The 22,738-nt window shown below is 37.8% G+C and overlaps 1 protein-coding gene across 2 annotated transcripts; it reads left to right on the top strand.

Annotated features, from left to right (window-relative positions):
• The first annotated feature begins 433 nt into the window (after positions 1 to 433).
• Positions 434 to 21,155, top strand: Prim1 (DNA primase subunit 1). 2 transcript variants are annotated; one of them, XM_076853033.1, is made up of 13 exons: positions 434 to 615; positions 1,276 to 1,433; positions 2,546 to 2,652; positions 2,724 to 2,797; positions 4,951 to 5,087; positions 5,484 to 5,542; positions 6,155 to 6,264; positions 7,011 to 7,102; positions 7,272 to 7,410; positions 11,965 to 12,034; positions 12,752 to 12,843; positions 17,656 to 17,754; positions 21,040 to 21,155. In XM_076853033.1, exons 1-13 carry the CDS (start codon positions 513 to 515, stop codon positions 21,057 to 21,059), a joined length of 1,260 nt encoding a protein of 419 aa, XP_076709148.1. In that variant the 5' UTR covers positions 434 to 512; the 3' UTR covers positions 21,060 to 21,155. The 2 variants fall into 2 exon arrangements, with proteins under 2 accessions (XP_076709148.1, XP_076709149.1); XM_076853034.1 differs by lacking the exon at positions 1,276 to 1,433 and having other exon boundaries at positions 537 to 615.
• The last annotated feature ends 1,583 nt before the right edge of the window (positions 21,156 to 22,738 follow it).

The raw sequence follows: 22,738 nt of genomic DNA, 5'->3' as shown, positions 1-22,738 counted from the left end.
CGACTCCCTTGCTATAGAAGCTCTTAATAAATAGCCTTTGCTTTACTCATCAGGTTGGTATTGGTTTATTTCTACATACTGGACCTAGTCATACTATGAATAATTTATTTCCAAAACTCTAAAAGATATTGGTATTATTTCTACAACATTCATAAAGTTTGCATGGGACTTTTCCTTTCCTCTTCTTCTTCTTTTTTTTTTTTTTTTTTTTTTTTTTAATATATATCTTACTAATCTAACTCAACAGGCTATGAGTGTCACTTTTCCGGAAAAGACCTTCTTCCTAGAGTGGACATTGGTCTTCGGCACGCAAGAACAGCGGGTAGACCTCCCAACTTCACCCTGATGGGAGGAGCCAGCCTACTCTTGCAAGCCGCAGGAACTACTATTTCCGGTGGCCGAGGCAAATTGCCCGTGGTTGCCTCAACGCGCCTGCGCGATGGCGGAACCTCCGGCTGTGCGGTTCCCGCCAATTCCCGCGGCGTTCCTGCTTGGGTCGAGTTCCGTGCGAGATGGAGTCATTTGACCCGGCCGAGTTGCCGGAGCTGCTTAAGCTTTATTACCGGAGACTCTTTCCCTACTCCCAGTACTATCGCTGGCTCAACTACGGCGGAGGTGATGGAGGCTGGGAGCGGGGTGGTTAGGGGGTCGGGATTCAGGCGCGGAGATATTCCGGGTGGGCTGCCCTCAGAATGAGTATATGAAGTGCCTCCTGTGCGCCAGCACTGTGCCGAGCTCTTTATGCTCTATCTTCATCCCACCCTACCACCTCTGAGGTGCAGAAGGGTTAACGGTGGCTCTAATGACCAGTCTGCAGCTACGCGGTTTTAAAAAAAAAAAAGCCCGGGCGCTAAGGGTGAGGTTGATTATTAAGTCTTAGCATGAACCTAGAAGGTTTGATATACTTCTGGGTCTAAGGAGCTTCTCGCGGAAGGGAGTGGAAAGTTGAATCTTCACATCTGAATCTGTTAGTGTCCACATATGAGAGAGAGAGAGAGCATTATCTGTTTAAAATATTTCTGCACATTTTTCCTGTTCCCTAGCAAATGTGGGATAGTAAATCCCTTCAAACTAGGGACCTTGTCACATCTGAACAGTGCTGGGCACAGAGGCCTCATTTAAAATATCTTGCCAATTGTAATGCATTCTGCTGTCATATACAACAAATTAAAATTTTAAAAATGAAAAAAAAAAATCTTCCCTTTGGCTAGTGTCATAATGCCCTGAGCTGAACAAAGTACTGAATTAATTTTAAAGTGTACACTTACTTTGCAGTGGTAAAGAATTACTTTCAACACCGTGAATTTTCATTTACGTTGAAAGACGACATTTACATTCGTTACCAATCCTTCAATAACCAGAGTGATCTGGAAAAGGAAATGCAGAAAATGAATCCATACAAGATTGATATAGGCGCGGTGTATTCCCACAGAGTAAGAAAAAAATTTTTATGTACATTGTTCTTTTGTTTTGTAAACCAACGATGGGTTGGTGCCCCCAGAGTTTTAAAATTAGAGTTTATTGTATTTGAAGATCCACACTTTTAAACTGTTTTTGCAAGTGGATTGTAATCTTTTTGTTTGTTTGGCACTCTACAGAGTGAAAATAAGCTGCATTCTCATTAGGACAAAAAAAAATTGAGTATCTAGCTAAACAGCTAAATAAGGAAGTCACCATGGTTTAAGAGAGGAAAATAAAAGGGAATTACATTCTCTTTCAGCATTAGACTTATTCTTGATTCCTGTCTCTCACATTCCCATACTGCTTCCAGTATGGGAGTAAATCCCTTTGGCTCTACCATAATATATAGCTAAAATCCAGACAGGATTACCAATGCTGTCATTGTCACCATCATTATCATCATCATCATCATCATCATCTCATCAGAATTACTATGCTGAGTTTCTCTTTGCAGATTCTGGAGTCAATTCTCAACACAGCAGAGTGATCCTTTTAAAACAACTCAGATTATGTGGTCCCTCTGCTCAAAATCTTACTCTGATGGTTCCCCACTTCATTCCCACCAAAAGCTCTTTTCCCTTCCTCACTTGTTCCAATCCTGCCACACTGGCCCTTGCTCAAGCTGTTTCTCCTTCCTAGAATCCATTTCCCCAGGATCTACTTGGTTCATTCTCTCACCTCTTTTAAGTCTTGCTCAAATAGTGTCTTCTCAACAAGGCTTACTACAACCTGCCACTTCTCTCAGCTGGTATATCCTGAGTATATCCAGAATAGTACCTGGCAGAGAGAGTACATGAATACTTGGTGGATGAATGAATAAAACAAAGATGCCCTCATCCCTTCCTTAAAAATATAAGCACTGAGCCAAACATAGTGGTATACACTTGTAATCCTCATGACTAGCCTGGGCAATTTAGCAAGACCCTGTCTCAAAATAAAAAGGGCTTGGAGTGTAAGTCAGTAGTAAGTACTATATGGTTTCTTAGTTTTTCTTTAGCCCTTATTTCCCTTATGAGTCAAAAAAATAGCAGACTTAACAACATAGCAGCTCATAAAGAAACAAATGAATATTTTACGTTTGTAGCCCAGTCAACACAATACAGTGAAGCTGGGAGCTTTCCAGGCTCAGGAAAAAGAACTGGTGTTTGACATTGACATGACAGACTATGATGATGTGCGGAGATGCTGTAGGTAAGTACCATGGACCTTGCTGTTGGGGTACGTAATATCACTGACACTGAGTAATGATGACTTTGCTCTAGTTCTGCAGACATATGTTCTAAGTGCTGGACCCTCATGACAATGGCCATCCATATCATTGACCGAGCATTAAAGGGTAAGTATCAGGAGTGTCTGAGTGGTGTTAAATGCAAGAATTTGTTTCCCTCTGAATTCTGTATTCTGTAATCAAATTTCATATATTTCTAATATGTTTCCTTGAAACATGAGGAAAAAAAACAAAAGATAAAAATTAAGTTGGGGGTGTGGCTCAGTCATAGAGCAGTTGCCTAGCATGGGTGAGGCACTGGGTTTGATCCTCAGTACCACATTAAAAAATAAATAAATAAATTTATATAAATAGATAGATAAATAAAGAAAGAAAGAAATAAAGTCGCCTGGGCACTGTGGCATACACCTGCAATTCCAGCTACTCAGGAGGCTGAGACAAAGAAATAATAAATTCAAGGCCAGCCTGGTAACTTAGCAAACTGTGTCTCAAAATGGCAATGTAGCTAAGTGATAGAATGTTGTCTAGCATGCAAGTGACCCTGGATTCAATCCTCAATACTGAGGGTGGCGGAGGGGTGGGGGGATAAAGTTGTAGTGGAAACTTTGTATATGTGGAAGTGGGTACTGAAGATTGAACCCAGGGATGCTCTACAACTCAGCTACATCCCCAGCCCTTTTTATTTTCTACATTCAGACAGGGTGTCACTATGTTGCTGAGGCTGGTCTTGAACTTGTGTCTCCTGCCTCAGCTTCCAAAGTAGCTGGAATTACAAGGGTACAACACCATCTCAGCTGTAGTGGAAACTTTTATACAGCTATTGAACAAACCGTTGTGTGTGTGTGTGTGTGTGTGTGTATGTTTTGTTTTTTTCCATTGCAGTCCTCTGGTGAGCGACTCTGCTAGGTGCTGTTCTAGGTGATAAAAATGTAAAGACAATAATTCTTAACCTCAAATAGGTTACAATATATATAAGAAGGAGACATATAAGAAAATTGAGGATTATATTTGTGTTAAGTAACGTGCAAAGGGAACTATGAGGATCTAAAACATCAGGAGTACATACAAGAATGGGAAGAGAAGCCAACCTCCATGATGTGTGCCTGTAATCCCAGCTATTTAGGAAGCTAAAGTGGGAGGATTGTGAATTCAAGACTAGCCTGTGCAACACAGTGAGACCCTATCTCCAAAAAAAAAAAAAAAAGAATAGGAAGAGATTGGGTCAGAAAAATCTTCCCAGAAGAGGTGATTATGATAATGATCACTCTTACATAGCGGGCTTGCTGTATACCATGTGTAATTCTAAATACCTTAAATATAATATTCCTAGGCTTATTTAAAGATAAATGGCAGTTGGTCAGGGAGAAACAAAAGTGCTGGGGCATAAAGAAATTCCTAGAAGAGAGATCAGGATGGGTACAGACATAAAAGCAAGAACATGGGGGGCACAGGAAACTACAGGTAATTTAATACGGTTAAATAAGCACATGAGTGGAAAACAGGTTTTAAAAAATGAAGCTTAAAGAAGTGCACAAGCCAAGCACAGTGGTGTATACCTATAATCCCAGCGCTTGGGAAGCTGAGGCAAGAAGATCACGAGTTCAAAACCAGCCTCAGAAACTGTCAGGCACTGAGCTGGGATGTGGCTCAAGCGGTAGCGTGCTCGCCTGGCATGCGTGAGGCACTAGGTTCAATCCTCAACACCACATAAAAATAAAATAAACATATTGTGTCCACCTAAAACTAACTAACTAAATAAATAAAATATTTTTAAAAAGAAAGAAAGAAACTGTCAGGCACTAAGCAATCAGTGAGACCCTATCTCTAAAATACAGAATAGGGCTGGGGATGTGGCTCAGTGGTTGAGTGCCCCTGAGTTCAATCCCCAGTACCAAAAAAAGAAGTGCACAAGAGGGGCTGGGGTTGTGGCTCAATGGTAGAGCATTGGCTTAGCATGTGTGAGGCATTAGGTTTGATTCTCAACACCACATATATAAAATAAAAGTTTATTGACAACTAAGAAATAGTTTAAAAAAAAAAAAGAAGAAGTGCACAAGAGGGGTTGGGTTGTAGCTCAGTGGTAGATTACTCGCCTAGCATGCATGAGGTGCTGAGTTTGATCCTCAGCACCACATAAAAATTTAAAAAGGTATTGTGTCCACCTACAACTTATATGTGTGTACACACACACATAAATAAGTGCACAAGAACTAGAAGTTTTATAGATTTGTCTTAAAACCTATTATTTTTCCCTTCTTCAGAGGACTTTGGATTTAAGCATCGGCTCTGGGTATATTCTGGAAGGAGAGGTGTTCATTGTTGGGTTTGTGATGAATCAGTTAGAAAGCTATCTTCTGCAGTACGTTCTGGGATAGTTGAGTATTTGAGTCTTGTAAAGGTAAGATCCTCTTAATTGTAATTTACATTTCTTGTTTACTAGCCATTACCAAGCCTGGTATGTTTAATAACAACAAATTAAACTATCTTTCATAGACTTCACATCCCAGAGTAGATGATGTTACTAATGATCATTTAAAATCATAACAGCTACCTTTTTACAATATTTCCTATTTTGCTGTAAGTATTCTCCTTTGTGGCAAAAAAGATTAATTTACTTTTATTCATTTGTCAAGTAAACTTAACTCAGAAGGTACAGATATTGAGATGATATAAAATAGCGTCCAGGTTTCTATTTGTTGACAGAAATTTAGCCAATCTCTTTGAATTTATATAATAGGACACATTAATTTTTCATGTGTCAATATAAATTTCTTCTTGATGGTTTGTTTTCCAGGGTGGCCAAGATGTCAGAAAGAAAGTTCACCTAAATGAAAAAATTCATCCTTTTGTCAGGTCTGTTGGAAAAGACCCCATGCAGTTTAAGTGTATCTAGTTTACTTGCATGTGCTTTTAAAATTATCTTGCTATCAGTTTTCACTGCTGGGTAGTTTTTTTTCTTTTTTCTTCTTCCCCGCCTGCACCCTCCCTCCCCCCCAGAACTGGGACTAGAACCCAGGGGCACTCTACCACTGACTTACATTCACAGCCCTTTTTATTCTTAATATTGAGACAGAGCTTGCTAGGTTCCCCAAGCTGGCCTTGAACTTACGATCCTCCTGCCTTAGCCTCCTGAGTTGTTGGGGAGACCCTGCCTCAAAATAAAAAGGAATGGGCACATAGTTCAGTGGTAAAGTACTCAACCTAACATGCATACTGGTTTTAATCCCCAGTACCACAAAAAAGGAAGAAGTGGAAAGCATTTCTCAAATATCTATTCTGTGCCAGGTACTATGCTAGGTTTTTTTGCCTTCAAGTTTCTTGTTTTAATTCTCATAAACCAGCAAAGAGGTATTATCACCATTTAGCTCTAGAAATTCAGGGAAAATAAGCAGTAACCTCCCACCCAATGGTAATAGTGTTGTTGTTGATAGTGTTGGAACTTTGTTGTTACTTTTCTTCCCACAGGAAATCTATAAACATAATTAAAAAATACTTTGAAGAGTATGCCTTGGTTGATCAAGATATTCTTGAAAATAAAGAAAGCTGGGATAAGATTTTAGCCCTTGTTCCTGAGGATATCCTTTCCTGAGACCATTTTTATGTGAGCTAGTTATATCATCTGTGATATTATGTGTTCTGCTTGCATACCCTCATATATTTATAAGGTTTTTTAATTTTTATTTATTTTTTTACCCCAAATAGCTCCTGTTTTTCTATGTTTTTGTATCTTTAGTCTGGAATATAATAAGAAATGGGGTCATTTTGTAAATCACCTTTCTCATTTTGGAATATAGTTCTAGAATCAATGGCTAAAGAATGCAGAATCACTTTGTCTAAATATGTGCAAACCAGGACAAGCTTTTACATTATACCTTATATTAGCGTTCTTTCTGTTATATCTTTACTTTTTGTTGTTTTTTACAGGGTTGGGGATTTAACCCAGGATTTTGCACATTCTAGGCAAGTACTCTAGCACTGAGCTATATTCCCAAACCGTATCTACAATTTTTTCAATGTAAGTGTTTAACATTATGTTTTAGAAGACCATAATAGAGGGCTGGTATGGTAGCTCAGTGGCAGAACACTTGTCTAGCATGTGTGAGGCCCTGCGTTCAATCCCTAGCACCACATAAAAACTAAATAAACAAAATAAATGTATTGTGTCCATCTGCAACTAAAAGTATTAAAAAAAGAAGACAGTAATAGTTACTTTCTATTTCTATATATGTGCAAGCTTTGGATATTCTTGTAATGATACATCTAAAAACTTAAGTTGTTCACTGATGTACCCTAAATGAGTGTGTTCTTTAATGATCATCACCTATTCATGAAGATCTTCAAAAAAACTTCCAAAAGTCTCACAGTTCACTTCAGAGATGGGAGTATTTGAAGAGAGTAGCCAGCACGAATCAGGTATATTCCATTCAAATCTATTTACAGATATGATAATGAGATTCTTAATTAAGTTCTCATTATTTTGCTCATCAGTTGAAGATGATTCAATAACTTTTTTTTAATCTTCCTTAAAGAAATACTCAAAAGTTCCTACTAATTTCCATGCTGGCCTTGTATCTGCTTTTAGAATATCAAAAATGACAAATGTGGACCCTGGCTAGAGTGGGAGATTATGCTCCAGTACTGTTTTCCACGGCTGGATATCAACGTTAGCAAAGGAATCAATCACTTACTGAAGAGCCCTTTTAGCGTTCATCCAAAAACAGGTACAATATAAAGAAAGTAAGGAAAATTAAAAGAAAAATAAGTTATTTTTGTTTTAGCAAGCACATCATTAGGTAAGAATACATGTCTGTGACATTAAAGGTTGAAGTATTACTCTATCAGCTAGTTTCTTCTGTACTTTGTGTGTATGCACACAGGTGTGTGTTGGGGTCAAACCCAGACCTTTGCTCATGCCAGGCAAGTACTCTACCACTAAGCTACATCCCTAGCTTTTTTTTTTTTTTTTTAACACTATCAATTAAAGTAGCTACCAGATGAATTTCTACTATGTTAATGTTTTTCAGTTGAGTTTCTGAGGTTTAGTGTAGGAAGACAACAGCTCTCATTGCAGATGAGAAAACTCTGGCCCAGTAGGTTAAACTGACTTATCCAAAATCATAAAACAAATTTTGTCAGTGCTGGGGGCTGGGGATGTGGCTCAAGCAGTAGCGCGCTCGCCTGGCATGCATGTGGCCCGGGTTCGATCCTCAGCACCACATACAAACACAAAGATGTTGTGTCCGCCGAAAAACTAAAAAAAAAATAAATAAATATTAAAATAAAAAAAAAATTTGTCAATGCTGGGAACAAAATAGTTTTGTTGGGGTTATTTGTTTTTGATTTTGCCTTACTTGGGATTGAACCCAGGGACACTCTACCACAGAGCCATATCCCTAGCCCTTTTTACTTTTAATTTTGAGATAGGCTCTAAGTTGCAGAGGCTAGTCTCAAATTTGCCATCCTCCTGCCTCAGCCTCCCACATCAGGGATTACAGGTGTGCACCACCACACCCAGCAGAATTCAGCTCTTAATCCACTATGCTGCATTTTTCAGGTTTGATTTTTTTTGTTGTTGTTGTTTATGATTCAGCTTTATTCTTTCATATTTCTCTTATATAATATTTGATGGACTGAAATTGCCTTTAAATTGATTTAAAAGTGATTATATTAGCATAAAACTTGGTTCCATCTAACCAAGGGACTTGTTAATAGAGAAGGATATAGTTGTCCTCTTTAATGTCAACAATCCAATTCTGCCACTTGCTGTGAGACCTTAGGCAAGTTAACCTTTCTGTAAGGTTTTGGTGTTCTCATCTTTCAAATTGATATTAAAGATTGGTTTGGTGGCACATATCTGTAGTTTTAGCTACTTGAGCAATTTTGAACCCAGAAGTTCAAGATTAGCCTGGGCAACACAGTGATACCCTATCTTAAAATAAAATAAAATGGAAATTAAAAATATCTATCTCAATGGGTTATCATGAAGATCTAAAATGTAAAGTGCTTAGAAGATTGGCACACATTCACACATTCAATTCTTTCAAACTGCCTAGTTTCCTTTAAGAATATATAATGAGAGCTGGGGTTGTGGCTCAGCGGTAGAGCACTTGCCTAGCATGTGCAAGGTCCTGGGTTTGATCCTCAGTATCACATAAAAATAAGTAAACAGAATAAAGGTTGTGTCTAACTACAACTAAAAAATAAATGTTTAAAAAAAAAGAATAGGCTGGGGATGTGGCTCTAGCGGTAGCGTGCTCGCCTGGCATGCGTGTGGCCCGGGTTCGATCCTCAGCACCACATACAAACAAAGGTGTTGTGTCCGCCGAAAACTAAAAAGTAAATATTAAAAAAAAACAAAAATAAAAAAAAGAATATATAGTGATATAGTTCATACATTTATATGGCCCCCTTCTTCAAACCTGTCAACTGTGTGTTTTTAGCTTATTATTACTATTTTTATCTGATTTTAAACTTCAGTGGGTATCCCCACATTCTCATATGGGTAATTAATCATGTTCACTCATAAGCATACACCTTTTTTTTTTTTCCTTTTTCTCTTTTAACTTAATAATGGGGATTGAACCCAGTGCCTGGGCATGGCACATGCTAAGCAAGTGCTTCATCACTGAGCTAAATCTGCAACTCCCACTCCACTGACCTCCACCCCCACACACCCAGATAGGTATCAGTAATTTGCCCAGATTGGCCTTGAACTTACAATCCTCCTACCTCAGGATCCCAAGTAGCTCACAATATATTTTTATTATATCCTTTCCCCTTTCATATCAAGTAGCCACTTTTACTCTATCTTCAAATAACAACTTCCAGTTCCCTTTTTTGTTACTCATCTAACATTCTTTAGATTCATTATATAATTTTCAAGATATGATGAATTGTATGTGGTATCTCAGGTGTAGCTATCATAAAAGAGTAAGATGAGTGGCACACACCTATAATCCCAGTGATTCAGGAAGCTTAGGCAGGAGGATTTCAAGTTCAAGACTAGCCTCAGCAACTTAGCGAGAACTTGTCTCGAAATTAAAAAATTAAAAGGACTAGGGCTGTATGTGGTGGTGCATGCCTGCAATCCCAGCAGCTCAGGAGGCTGAGGCAGGAGGATCATGAGTTCAAAGCCAGCCTCAGCAACTCAGTGAGACCCTGTCTCTAAATAAAATACAAAAAGAGCTAGGGATGTGGCTCAGTGATTAAGTGCTCCTGAGTTCAATCCCTGGTACCCCAAAAAGGGGGGGATGGCTAGAGATGTGGCTTAGTGGTAAATTGCCCCTGGGGTAAATCCCCCAATACCCCCCCACAAAAAAAAATAGAGAAGATAATGCTATCAAAGGTTAAGCATCATTTAACAACAAGGATACCCTCTAAGAAATTGTTCTTGTACAAATATCACAGTGGATATTTACATAACTAAGCTGTGATGGCACCAGACAATATGATCTCCTAGGATCACCAATTTATATACAGCCCATGATTGACCAGAATGTCATTATGCACAATTAACTATTTTATTTCCAGAATGCTTTCTAAAGATGTCTAACATGTAGGTGTATTTTTATTTATCTCAATGAAAAGTCAAATCACTATTTCCATCTATTTTCCATTTTATGGACCCTCAAGATTTGAGATTGTTCTGAACTTAATATAGAATTTTTCATCATTTTATTCCCTCCTCCTCCCCTGAGTATTAAAGATTGAACTCAGGGGCTCTCTAGGATCTAAAATCCTAGCCCAGGCCCTTTTTATTTTTTATTTTGGAATAACATCTTACTAAGTTGCTAAGGTTGGCTTCAAACTTAACAATCCTCCTGCCACATCCCTCAAGTAGCTGGGATTAACAGGTATGTGCTACCATACCCAGTCATTAAACATAGCTGGGTACGGTGGCATACACCTGTAATCACAGTGACTTAAGAGGCTGATTGATACAGGAAGATTGCAAGTTCAAAGCCAGCCTCAGCAATGGCGAGGCTCTAAGCAACTCAGTGAGACCCTATCTCTAATAAAATACAAAATTGGGGCTAGGGCTATAGCTCAGTGGCAGAGTTCTTGCCAAGCATGCGTTGAGATACTGGGATAGATCCTTAGCACCACATAAAAATAAAACAAATAAAATAAAGTAATTCTGTACATCTACAACTACAAAAAAAATTTTTTTTTAATTGAGCTGGGGATGTGACTCAGTGGTTGAGTGCCGCTGACTTTAATCCCTGGTAACCCCCCCCCAAAAAAAAAAATCTAAATATAGAAATAAAAGGAAAAACAAGAACAACTTAGAAATAGCTGAACATTCTTCACCAGTTTTTTATGGGGTTTTGTGTTTTGTTTCTGTTTTATGTTTATTTTTTGTTTTGGTTTGGTTCTAGGGATTGAACCTGGGGCAAGCACTTTACCAACTGAGCTATATCCCCAGCCCCTGTTTTACATTATTTTTGTACTGGGATTGAACCCAGGGACACTTTACCACTAGGTAACATCCCCAGTCCTCCTTTTTTTTTTTTTCTTTTCAATTCTAATTTGTTATATATGAAACCGGCCCTACTTTTGAGACAGGGCCTTACTAAGTTGCTGGGGCTGGCCTTGAACTTGCCATCCTTCTGCCTCAGCCTCTTGAGTTGCCAGGGCTATGGATGTGAGCTACTGAACCCAGCTATTGTTAACCATTAAAAAAAAATATATATATATATATATATATTAGTTGTACATGGACACATGTGTCTTTATTTTGTTTATATACTTTTATGTGGTGCTGAGGATCGAACCCAGTGCCTCATACATGGGAGGCAAGCACTTTACCTCTGAGCCACACCACGATAGTTAACTTTTTTTTTTTTTTTTTGGTGGGGGGGCGCAGTCCTGGGGATTGAACCCAGGGACTTGTGCATGCAAGGCAAGCACTCTACCAACTGAGCTATATCCCCAGCACAGCACCCCCTGTTAACCATTTTTTAAGAAAAACAAGAGGCACAGCCAATGTGAAAGTAATTTATATTTCTAAATATTGTTCTTAACAGATAAGTCTAATTTGTAAAATTTTAACCAAAAATAACTCAAAGGCTATCTCCTTCAGGAGATACAGCCTGCATTCTCTTTGAATATGTATTCCTTGTTTTACCCACAAAGTTTCTCATTTTTGAGATGGCTCATATTCTCCTTTGAATATGTCTCTGCTTTCCTAAATAAAATTTTGTGTTTCTTAAAGAAAGGAACAGCTCGTGATTTGTATTCAACATTAAATCATTTATAATTTCTGGTTCTTTTAGGTCGAATTTCTGTGCCTATTGATTTACAGAAAGTGGATCAGTTTGATCCATTTACTGTTCCAACCATAAGGTATGTTCCAAATCATTGATCATTCCTTATTTGTTTGTGAACACTGTTCTGAATTTGAAGTGGTTATATTAGATCCCTACTTAGAGAGGTAGCCGCATGGAAATGGTATATTTGGTTATGGAGATACTTGGTTCTGAGATATAATGATGATGTATAATAGAGCAATTATAAGTTTTTCCAGCTATTTTGCAAGAAAAACATAAGGTCAAATAAGTCTTGGAATCCTGGGGATTTAGCTCATGGTAGTGCCCAGGGTTCAATCCCCAACACCAAAAATAAATCTGGAAGTGCTTAAACATATTTCAAATCTTTTTAGAGCTGGAAATGTAGCCCACTGGCAGAGCACTTGCCTAGCTTATGTATAGCCATGGGTTCAATCCCCAGCACTAAAAAAAAAAACAGGTGGCGGGGGGCGGGGTGGTTCTTTACTAGAAGATTTCCCAGTCTTTAGTATAAAAATGTACAAGAACAACTCTAAGAAGAGATGATGATGTATTGCCACTGTGTGTATATGGGGTGGGGGAGTATATGTGTGTGTGTGTGGTATTGGGAATTGAATCTAGGGCCTTGTGCATGCTAGGTAAGTGTACTGCCATTGAGCTTCACCCTGGCCTAGCCACATATTTTTTTCACAGAACATTTATGGGATTCATGTGCTAACATATGCTGGGTAATACCAGGAACCAACTTAAAATAATCTTATTCTGTTACTTGTAGCTCCATCTGCCATGAACTGGATGTCATTTTTACTAATGAAAAGGAAAAAGAAGAGACTGAAGCTGAATCTGATGTCAAACATAGAATCAAAGGTAGGTTAATATATTGACATTTCAACTTAACATAGCTTTTTATATAGATTATCTGTCTGTACTACAGTAAGTAATTCTCCTTATATTCAGACCAGACTGGGTCAGTGTTTATCCTGAAATCAGCTCATTAACATGTTAAGGAGTGTTTCTTCTTCAGTTGCCCAAGTGGTGTTACTGAGTCCAATTTAGTTCAATACACATTTGCTAAGCAATTTTTAAATGCTGGGATCTATATTGCAAGATTGTCAACTAGTGTTGATAATTGTTTGAATCTGTCTCTTTAAAAGCTATTTATATTTGGGGCTGGAGTTGTGGCTGAGTGGTAGAGCACTTGCCTACCAAGTATGAGGCACTGGGTTCAATCCTCAGTGCCACATAAAAATAAAATAAAGATATTGTGTCCACCTAAAACTAAAAAATATTTTTTAAAAAAAAGTTATTTATATTTAACATATACTATATGTGCCATACTCTTGTTCTTTTATTTTTGTTGTATCCAGATGGTTTTATGGTAGATACATGTCTAAACTGTTGATTGAATTATATATTCAGGAATTTTAATAAACTAAAGAATTTCTGAATCTTCCTTAATGGAAGTCAGATCTTCTGTACTAACACCCAAAAGGTGCTCTCTAACAATAGAATCCAATGGCACTTTTTTTTTTTCTTCTGTGGTACTGGGGGATTAAAACAGCCCCTTGTGTACCTTAGGCAAGCTCTGTACCACTGAGCCATATCCCCAACCCCTCCAATGGCACTTTCTGTAATAATGGAAATGTTACATATTTTTAGTACCCAATATGGTAGTCACTAGCCATGTGTGACTTTTGAACACTCAAGATGTGGCTAGAGTGACTGAGAAGCTGAATTTCTTATTTATTTATTTATTTTTTTAATAGCCAGATGTACCTGATGACTTCTATACTGAACATTCCAGATCTGTGATCTCTGATTTATTTTGTGGTCAAATATTGTTACCCTTCTTTCAGAATCCAAGATCAAATATTGCTTCATCTATTCTAGCTTTGATATAATACCAAAACAGTACCATTAAAATTTGTAAAGTATTTATAAGGATGCTATTTAAGATATTTGAACAAAGTCTCCAACATGAAAAACAAGAATAAATGGGAAAAGTAACTCAGAAAAACAGAAAATGGAAGGAATAAAGAAAGGTCTAAGCATGATACAGTGGCACGAAACTGCAATACCAGCTATCCAAAGGCTGAGTCACACAAGGATCACAAGTTTGAAGTCAGACTGGGCAATCTAGTGAGGCCCTGTATTAAAATAAAATTAACACAGCAAAAGCAAAGCACTAAGCAACTCCTATCTCTGAATAAAATACAGAATGGGGCTAGGGATGTGGCTCAGTAGTCAAGTGCCTCTGAGTTCAATCCCCAGCCCCAAAATTTAAATAAATAAATAAAATTAGAGCCAGGCACAATGGCTTATACCTACAATCCCAGTGACTCAAAAGGCTAAAGTAAGACGATCATAAGTTCAAAGCCAGCCTCAGCAACTTAGCGAGACCCTGTCTCAAATAAAAAAATAAGGGCTGGGCTGTAGCTCAGTGGCAGAGCACTTGCCTAGCATGTGTCATGCGCTGGGTTTGATCCTTAGCACCACATAAAAATAAACAAATAAAATGAAGGTATTCTGTCCATCTATGACTACAAAAAAAAAAAAAATAAAAAGGCTTTAAATTAAATAATAAGAGCTGGGCACAGTGGCTCATGCCTATAATACCAGCAACTCAGTGAGGCCTTAAGCAACTTAGCAAGACTAAAGAGCTGAGGATGTGGCTCAGTGGTTGAGTGCCCCTGAGTTCAATCCCCAGCGCCAAATGTAAAAATAAAAATGGAGGGGCTGGGGACATGGCTCAAGCAGTAGCGCGCTCGCCTGGCATGCGTGTGGCCCGGGTTCGATCCTCAGCACCACATACAAACAAAGATGTTGTGTCCACTGATAACTAAAAAAATAAAAATATTAAAAAAAAATAAAAGTAGAGGATAGGAAAGGCACAGAATACAACAGACTCCAGAATGGCAATATGTAAATCAATGGTTGTGCAACTGAAGTGATTCTGCAATCTGTATATGGGGTAAAAATGGGAGCTCATATCCCACTTGAATCAAAGTGTGAAATATGATATATCAAGAACTATGTAATGTTTTGAACAACCTACAATAAAAATTAATTTAAAAAAAATAATAATAAATAAATAAATAAATAAAAATGGAAAAATGGTTAGGGATATAGCTCAATGGTAAAGCACCTCTGGGTTCAATCCCTGGTACTAAAACCAATTAATTTTTAAAAGGCTGAGGGTATAGCTGAGTGGAAGGTCATTTACCTAGTATGCATAAGGCCCTAGATTCAATCCCCAATACTACAAAAAAAAAAAAAAACACTATGATAGTACATCCATGAACAAAATCAGAAGGCTTTGAAAAGAAAAAATATTCAGAGAACAAGAAAGAACTCTTAGAAAACAATCAGGAAGCCTCGTGTGGTGGCACACACCTGTAATCTCAGCGACTTGGGAGGTTGAGGTAGGAGGACCATGAGTTCAAAGCCAAACTCAGCAACTTAGCAAGGCCCTGAGCAACTCAGCAAGACTATCTCTAATAAAACATAAAAAGGGGCTCAAAATGTGGCTCAGTGGTTAAGCACCCCTAGGTTAAATCCCTGGTACCAGAAAAGAAAGAAAGAAATCAGTCATGAAAATAAAAGCTAATAAAGGACTTGGAAAAGTCAAGGAGACTTCCCAGAAAGTAGTACAAAAAAAGATGTGCTAGAACCAGGTACAGTGATGCACACCTGTATAATTCCACCAATTCAATTCAGGAGGCTGAGGCAGGGGTTCTCAAGTTCCAGGTGTGCAACTTAGTGAGATCTTGTCTCAAAATAAATGAAAAAGACTGGGAAGGTGGATCAGCGATAGAATGCTCCTAGGTTCCATTCCCAGTACCAAACAACAAAAAAAGACATGGTGGTAGTGATTTTAAGAAGCAAAAAGATAAAGAAAATTGGTGGACTTGTTTAAGAACTACTGACTGTCTATAGGAGTTTCAGAAAGAAAACAAAGAAAAGGAGGAGGAAGTTGTCCCAATTATATAGGAAAACATTCCAAAAATGAGCCCTTTACTGAAAAGGCTTAGCACAGTCATTAAAACAGAACCAATACAGAGGTACATAATTTTTAAAGTTTAGAATATTGAGAATTAACTAAACACTTTTGGGCCTCACTGCACTCTCCGTCCCCCAAAGGTGGGGAGAGACAACTTTCAAAACAAGGAAAAATGGCCTTAGATTGGTGAATAAGAATGGAAGTGGTTATTTATTAAAAGTTATTGCCAGGGCTGTAGCTCAGTGGAAGATGAGTGCCTGGCATGTGTGAGGCCCTAGGTTTAAGCAGCACAATGAATGAATGAATGAATGAATGAATATCCATCGACAACAACAAAAAAATATTTTAAAAAAAGACTGGGGTAATAGCTCAATGGTAGAGCACTTTCCTGGCATGTGTAAAGCCCAGGATTCAATTCTCAGCATCACATATAAATAAACATCTATTGACAACTAAAAACAAAATTTTTTTATTTGTTTTAATTAGTTACACATGACAGTACAATGACCTTATCATACATTTGAATCAGATGGGATATAATTTCTCATTTTTCTGAGTGTAGGGTTACAGAATCACATTGGTCATGTAGTCACGTATATACACACAGTAATAGTAATGTCTATTTCATTCTATTATCCTTCCTTTCCCCCCATTCCCTCCCCTCCCCTCTCATCACTTCTCTCTACCCAATCTAAGGTGGTGCTATTCTTTTTTTTTTTTTTTCTTTCACATCTTACATGTATTTTGTATAATGATGAGGGTCTCCTTCTACCTTCCATGCAATTCCCCTTCTCCCTCCCTTTCATTCCCACCTCTTTCCCTATCTAGAGGTAATCTTCCATGCTCTTCCTCCCTACCCCATTTTGAGTCACCCCCCCTTATATCAGAGAAAACATTCAGCATTTGAGAGGACCAGAAGGTCATAATTAGGATAGGAGGCTTCTAATTTTCCCATAATAATGCTGTTAGTATTGTGTTACTCTTTTAACAATGTGCATATGTTACTTTAACATTTCTTAATTTGAATATTATCTGGTTTTTGTTGCTTTGTTTTTGTTTTAAGATATCAAACCTTAGCTGGGCATGGTGCCACACACCTGTAATCCCAGAGGCTTGGGAGGCTGAGGCAGAAGGATTCTAAGTTCAGAGCCAGCCTTGGCAATAGCGAGGCACTGAGCAACTCAGTGAGACCCTGTCTTTAAATAAAATACAAAATAGGGCTGGGCATGTGGCTCAGGGGTCGAGCGGTCGAGTGCCTAAGTTCAATCCCCTGTACCAAAAAAAAAAGAGAGAGAAAGATATCAAACCCTGGGCTTCATGTATGCTAGGCAAAAGTTCTACCACTGAACTCTACCCACAGCCTTAAGAGAATTCTTACAAGAAACCTAAATTTTTGTTGCAGGGCGCAGTGTTGCACACCTGTAATCCCAGCATCTTGGGAGGCTAAGACAGGAGGATCATGAGTTCAAAGCTAGCCTCAGCAAAAAGCGAGGTGTTAAGCAATTCAGTGAGACCCTGTCTCTAAATAAAATACCAAAAATAGGACTGGGGATGTGACTCAGTGGTTGAGTGCCTCTGAGTTCAATCCCTGGTACAAAAAAAAAGGAAGAAAGAAACTTAAATTTTCATGTTATTCTTGCTACCAACATGCTAATTCTAACGTTTGCTTCATAATTTAGATTATAAGAAGACCAGTCTGGCACCATATGTGAAAGTATTTGAACAGTTTCTTGAAAACCTGGATAAATCACGAAAAGGAGAACTTCTCAAAAAGAGTGGTAAGACAATGGTGTTCCCTTTTATTTAATCTTTTTTATGAGTAGTGTAAAGCATCCAGCAAATGATCGATATTTGAGGTCTCATCTTTGCCTCTCCCAAAATTTTAATTTTTTTTTTTTTTTTTTTTTTTTTTTTTTTTTGTTACTGGAGATCAAATGCAGGGGCACCCTGCCACTAAGCTACATCCCCAGTCCTTTATGTTTTTTATTTGAGACAGGGTCTCACTAAATTACTAAGTGTGGTCTCAAACTTGAAATCCTCTTGCCTCAGCCTCCCATGTCACTGGGATTGCAGGTATATGCCTCCACACCCTGCAGAAATTTACTAATAAATTTTATGTATCTTTATTTTTTTTAAAGTTGAGGTTCCTTAATTTGGTTTAACATATATTTATATATATATATATATATATATATATATATATATATTTTTTTTTTTTTTTTTTTTTTTTTTTTTTTGAGAGAGAGAGAGACAGAATTTTTAATATTTATTTTTTAGTTTTCGGTGGACACAACATCTTTGTATGTGGTGCTGAGGATCGAACCCAGGCCGCACACATGCCAGGCGAGCGCGCTACCGCTTGAGCCACATCCCCAGCCCCAACATATATTTATTAAATAATTTTTTCTAGTACTGGGGATTGAACCCAGAGGTGCTTTACCTGAGCCACCTCCCCATCCCTTTTTATTTTTTATTTTGAGACATGGTCTAAGTTGCTGAGGTTGGCTTTGAACTCGATGATCCTCCTACCTCAGGCTCTTAAATCACAGGAATTGTAGACATGTACCACCCACCTGGGCAGTTTCATTTTTTTGAGCTACATAACCAGCCCGTTTTATTTTGAGACAGGGTCTCACTAAAATTGCTTAGGGCCTCACTAAGTTGCTGGGGGTAGCCTCAAACTCACGATCTTCCTGCCTAAACCTCTGAGTCTCTGGGATTATGGGCATGCACTACTGCACCCAGTTTTATTAAACATTTTCTATGTGTCAGTACTTTGATGAACACAAAGATGAATTATACAAGATTAATGCCATGTTTTTGTGCCTGTAAGTAGTACTGTCTTGGTATAAAAGAAAGCAATGTAAGATGCTAAGAGAAATCGATCTGATTCAGTCTGACAATTCAGATGAAAAGGATGGCATTTAAACTCCTTTCAGTGAGCTTTTATAAGCATTCTAATTCTTGGAATGGGGGTGTAGATCAGTGGTAGAGCACTTGCTTAGCATCTATGAATCCCTGGGTTCAATTTCCAGTACCACAAAAATAAATAAATATTCCGATCCTCAATGCCAATATATCATTTCTTTTTTCTTTTTTTTTTTTTTAATATTTATTTTTTAGTTTTTTGGCAGACACAACATTTTTGTTTGTATGTGGTGCTGAGAATCGAACCCGGGCCGCACGCATGCCAGGCGAGCGTACTGCCACTTGAGCCACATCCCCAGCCCCCAATATACCATTTCTTGAAGTATGAATAGGAATTTCACAAGCAGAGATTTGATGATAAAAACACATCATTAGAAAAAGGCAAAGGGGTTTTTTTGTTTGTTTGTTTTGGTTTTTGGTGGGGTTTTTTTGTTTTGGATTTTGGTTTGTTTGGGATGCTGGGAATCAAACTCAGGACCTTGTACGTGCTAGGCAAAAACGCTAGGAAAAAGGTAAAAGATTTTATACAATCTAAATAAAAATCAGAGTATAGGCAGGCACTCTTAACACTGAGCTACACTCCTCAGCCCAGAGTTTTGGTTTTTTTTTTCCTTTCTTTCTAATGTACTGGGGATTGAACCAGAGGGTGCTTTGCCAAGTACCTATAGCTATGTGCCCAACCCCTTTTGTTTGATTTTGAGACAGGGTCTCACCAATTGCCCAGGCTGGCCTCAAATTTGTAACTCCTACCTCAGCGTCCTGAATAGCTGGATTTACAGATGTGTACCACTATGCCTGGCCCAGGGTTGTTCATTCTTGAAGTAGCAGCAAAAGCACAGGCAGAGGTAGCAAAGCATAGCACAGCTAATCTGGCAGGAAAAAAAAAAAAAAGTGTTAGGAAAGGGATATAAATCTGAAGACAGGCTCAAGCCAAAGCATAAACAGCCTTGAATTTCAGACTTAGGAATTTGGGCTTACAAATAGAAACAGGAAAGTTATCAAAGGCTTCTGAGGAAGGGAATTCCATGATTTGTAGTTCTAGCTACAAGAGTAAATCTGGGCAGATGATCAGGAATGAAATAGAGTCTAAGGAGGCCAGGTAGGCTATTGACATTTATGAAAGTTCTCAAAAAAGTACAAAAACTTTAACCATCCTTGAGACTTGGAAGTAGAAAGATGGAAGTGTCACAGAAGTCAGGGGGAAAATTTCAAGGAAATTATCAAGTTATCTAATGATTAAGGTACTGATAAAATTCTGTTGGACATAGTAACTAGAAGAAGGTACAAAGAGGATAGTAGTATTAAATGAGGAGTTCCTTGAACAGGAGAGACCTCACAGTGTGTAAGCCAAAAGGAAGAAAAGTAGAGTGACCAGTCAGGAGAACAAATATAAACTCTTTCATTTCAGTTTTTTTTTTTGGCGGGGGGCGGGGAGAGTGTGCAGGTACTGAGGGCTAGGCTAATGCTCTACCACTAAGCCACACCGTTAGTCTCCACATCAGTTTGTTGTTTTTTTTTTAATATTTGTGTTTTAGTTTTCGGCGGACACAACGTCTTTGTTTGTATGTGGTGTGGTGCTGAGGATTGCACAGCACGCTACCGATTGAGCCACATCCCCAGCCCCAATCCACATCAGTTTTTAATAAAATGTGTGTTGGTTTAATTAAGTAGTGCCTAAGATAATGTTTTACTCATAGTAGATATTCAAAAATGTGCTTGTTGAATGAACAGTGATGACCGTACTTGAAAAAGCCTTGTTGAAGGTGCCATTCCATCTGGCCTTCTACTAAACCCTTTAGATTCTCATTCCAGGGCTGGGGATGTGGCTCAAGCGGTAGCGCGCTCGCCTGGCATGCGTGTGGCCCGGGTTCGATCCTCAGCACCACATACAAACAAAGATGTTGTGTCTGCCAAAAAACTAAAAAATAAATATTAAAAATTCTCTCTCTCTTTAAAAAAAAAAAAAAAGATTCTCATTCCATACTGGTTCAGCTTGTAATGTGGACTTCAGCAAATGTGAAAACAAATCTTTATCCATGATGTGAATTTAATGGAAGCATGAAGAAAATCAGAATGTGAAAATAATGGGTTTTATCTTCCTTTATATCCTCTGATAAAAATCTATTCTATTTTAGATTTACAAAAAGCTTTCTGAAGATAACATCTCCTCTCAAACAAATGTGGATATCTTCTACCTGCAAGCAAGGATCAAATACTTGAAGAGTCATTTAATAAATAAGGCAGAACCGTGTATGTGTCTTAATGCTTACAGCAGAATTTCCTTTTCTTGAGAAATAATTTATGTTGAAAAGATTCCCTGAGGCCACTAAAAAGACTCCTGTTAAAGTTTGTGAAAGGAACTTAGAGCAATTAATAAGTGAAATGCAGATAATCTTTGTAAAATTTAATATTATAGAAAGATAATTCCAAAGCTTCTGACACAAATAGTTCTACCAGTTGGCATATAGAGAGGTAAGTGAACAGTAATATACTTCCATTTCATCTCACTGGATATTGCCTCTATATTATGGGGTAAATGACAGCTTTGTCCTTAAGTCTTGGACACTTGTTAATTATACCTAGAGTATATATTCAATCACTTCCTAATTTTGTTTATTTATATTTATATTGATATTGCCTGTCTTTTTAAAACTGGGCATTTAAACCTACCAAAACTTCAGTTCCAAAGATAGCTGTTATTAGATGAAAATTATTAGGGCCAAGTATAGTATTTTGTACAATTATTGGGAATTGTAGCTCCTACTTTTTCTCTCAGAGAGCAACTGAATTAGTCTACCATAAAGAACAAGTTTAGGGCTGGGGTTGTGGCTCAGTGTTAGAAAGCTCGCCTAGCACAAATGAGGCCCTGGGTTCGATCTTCAGCACCACATAAAAATAAATAAAGGTATTGTATCCAACTACAACTAAAACATAAATATTTTTTTAAAAAAAGTTTAGTGGGCTGTTATTGTGGCTTAGTGGATAAGCGCTCCTGGGTTCAATCCTTAGTACCAAATAAATAAATAAAACCTGTTGTAATTATTAAAGCACTTGGACTTTTTACATATCTAGGTAATTAAATTTTAAGTTTTGTTTCAGGTATTATGTGATGTCTCCTAAAGTATCAGATTTCTCTTGGTTTTACAAGGAATCCTACACAGTAGGATTCTGTCTTCTGAGAAATATTGAGAAGCAAACTGTCAAGCTAGTGCTTCTATGATGTCATGAAAATTTCCTTACATTTCATTTAACATTGTTTCCTGTATAGTTATGCAATCTTTTTTTTTCTTTTGATTTATATAAAACAGATTATATGGAATCAACCAAAATGCTTTGTATTTCTTCTTCTATTTTTAAGATATTTAATATTTACTTTTTTAAATATTAAAAAGAATATTGTGCAAAATCCCTCATTATTTGAGTTTCTGTGCATTATGGATCATTCAGTCTTCAAATTCTAAAACTAGCCAGTCAAAATTCTTGGATACAGTGAGCACAGTGCACATATCCAAAATCCCAGCTAATGGGGAGAATAAGGCATGAGAATGACAAATTCAAGACCAGCCTCAACAACTTCAGGAGACCCTGTCACAAAATAAGGAGCTGGGTACATGGCCCAGTGGTAAAGTGCCTGGGGGTTCAATCCCCAATATAAGAAAAGAAAAAAGTAGAAAGACAATATTATGCTTTCAATCAGAGACATGTTAAGCTTCCATTATGGTTTTGTAAATGTCTTCAGTAAAGTATTTTAATGCTTTATTATTAAAGCCCTGGGATAAAGCTGACATACTAGCCCATTAAAATTATTAACTACAGGGCTGGGGATGTGGCTCA

Source organism: Callospermophilus lateralis, chromosome 4 (genome assembly GCF_048772815.1).
Source record: "Callospermophilus lateralis isolate mCalLat2 chromosome 4, mCalLat2.hap1, whole genome shotgun sequence".
Classification (NCBI taxonomy): Eukaryota; Metazoa; Chordata; class Mammalia; order Rodentia; family Sciuridae; genus Callospermophilus; species Callospermophilus lateralis.
This window is presented reverse-complemented; position numbering and strand designations above follow the sequence as displayed.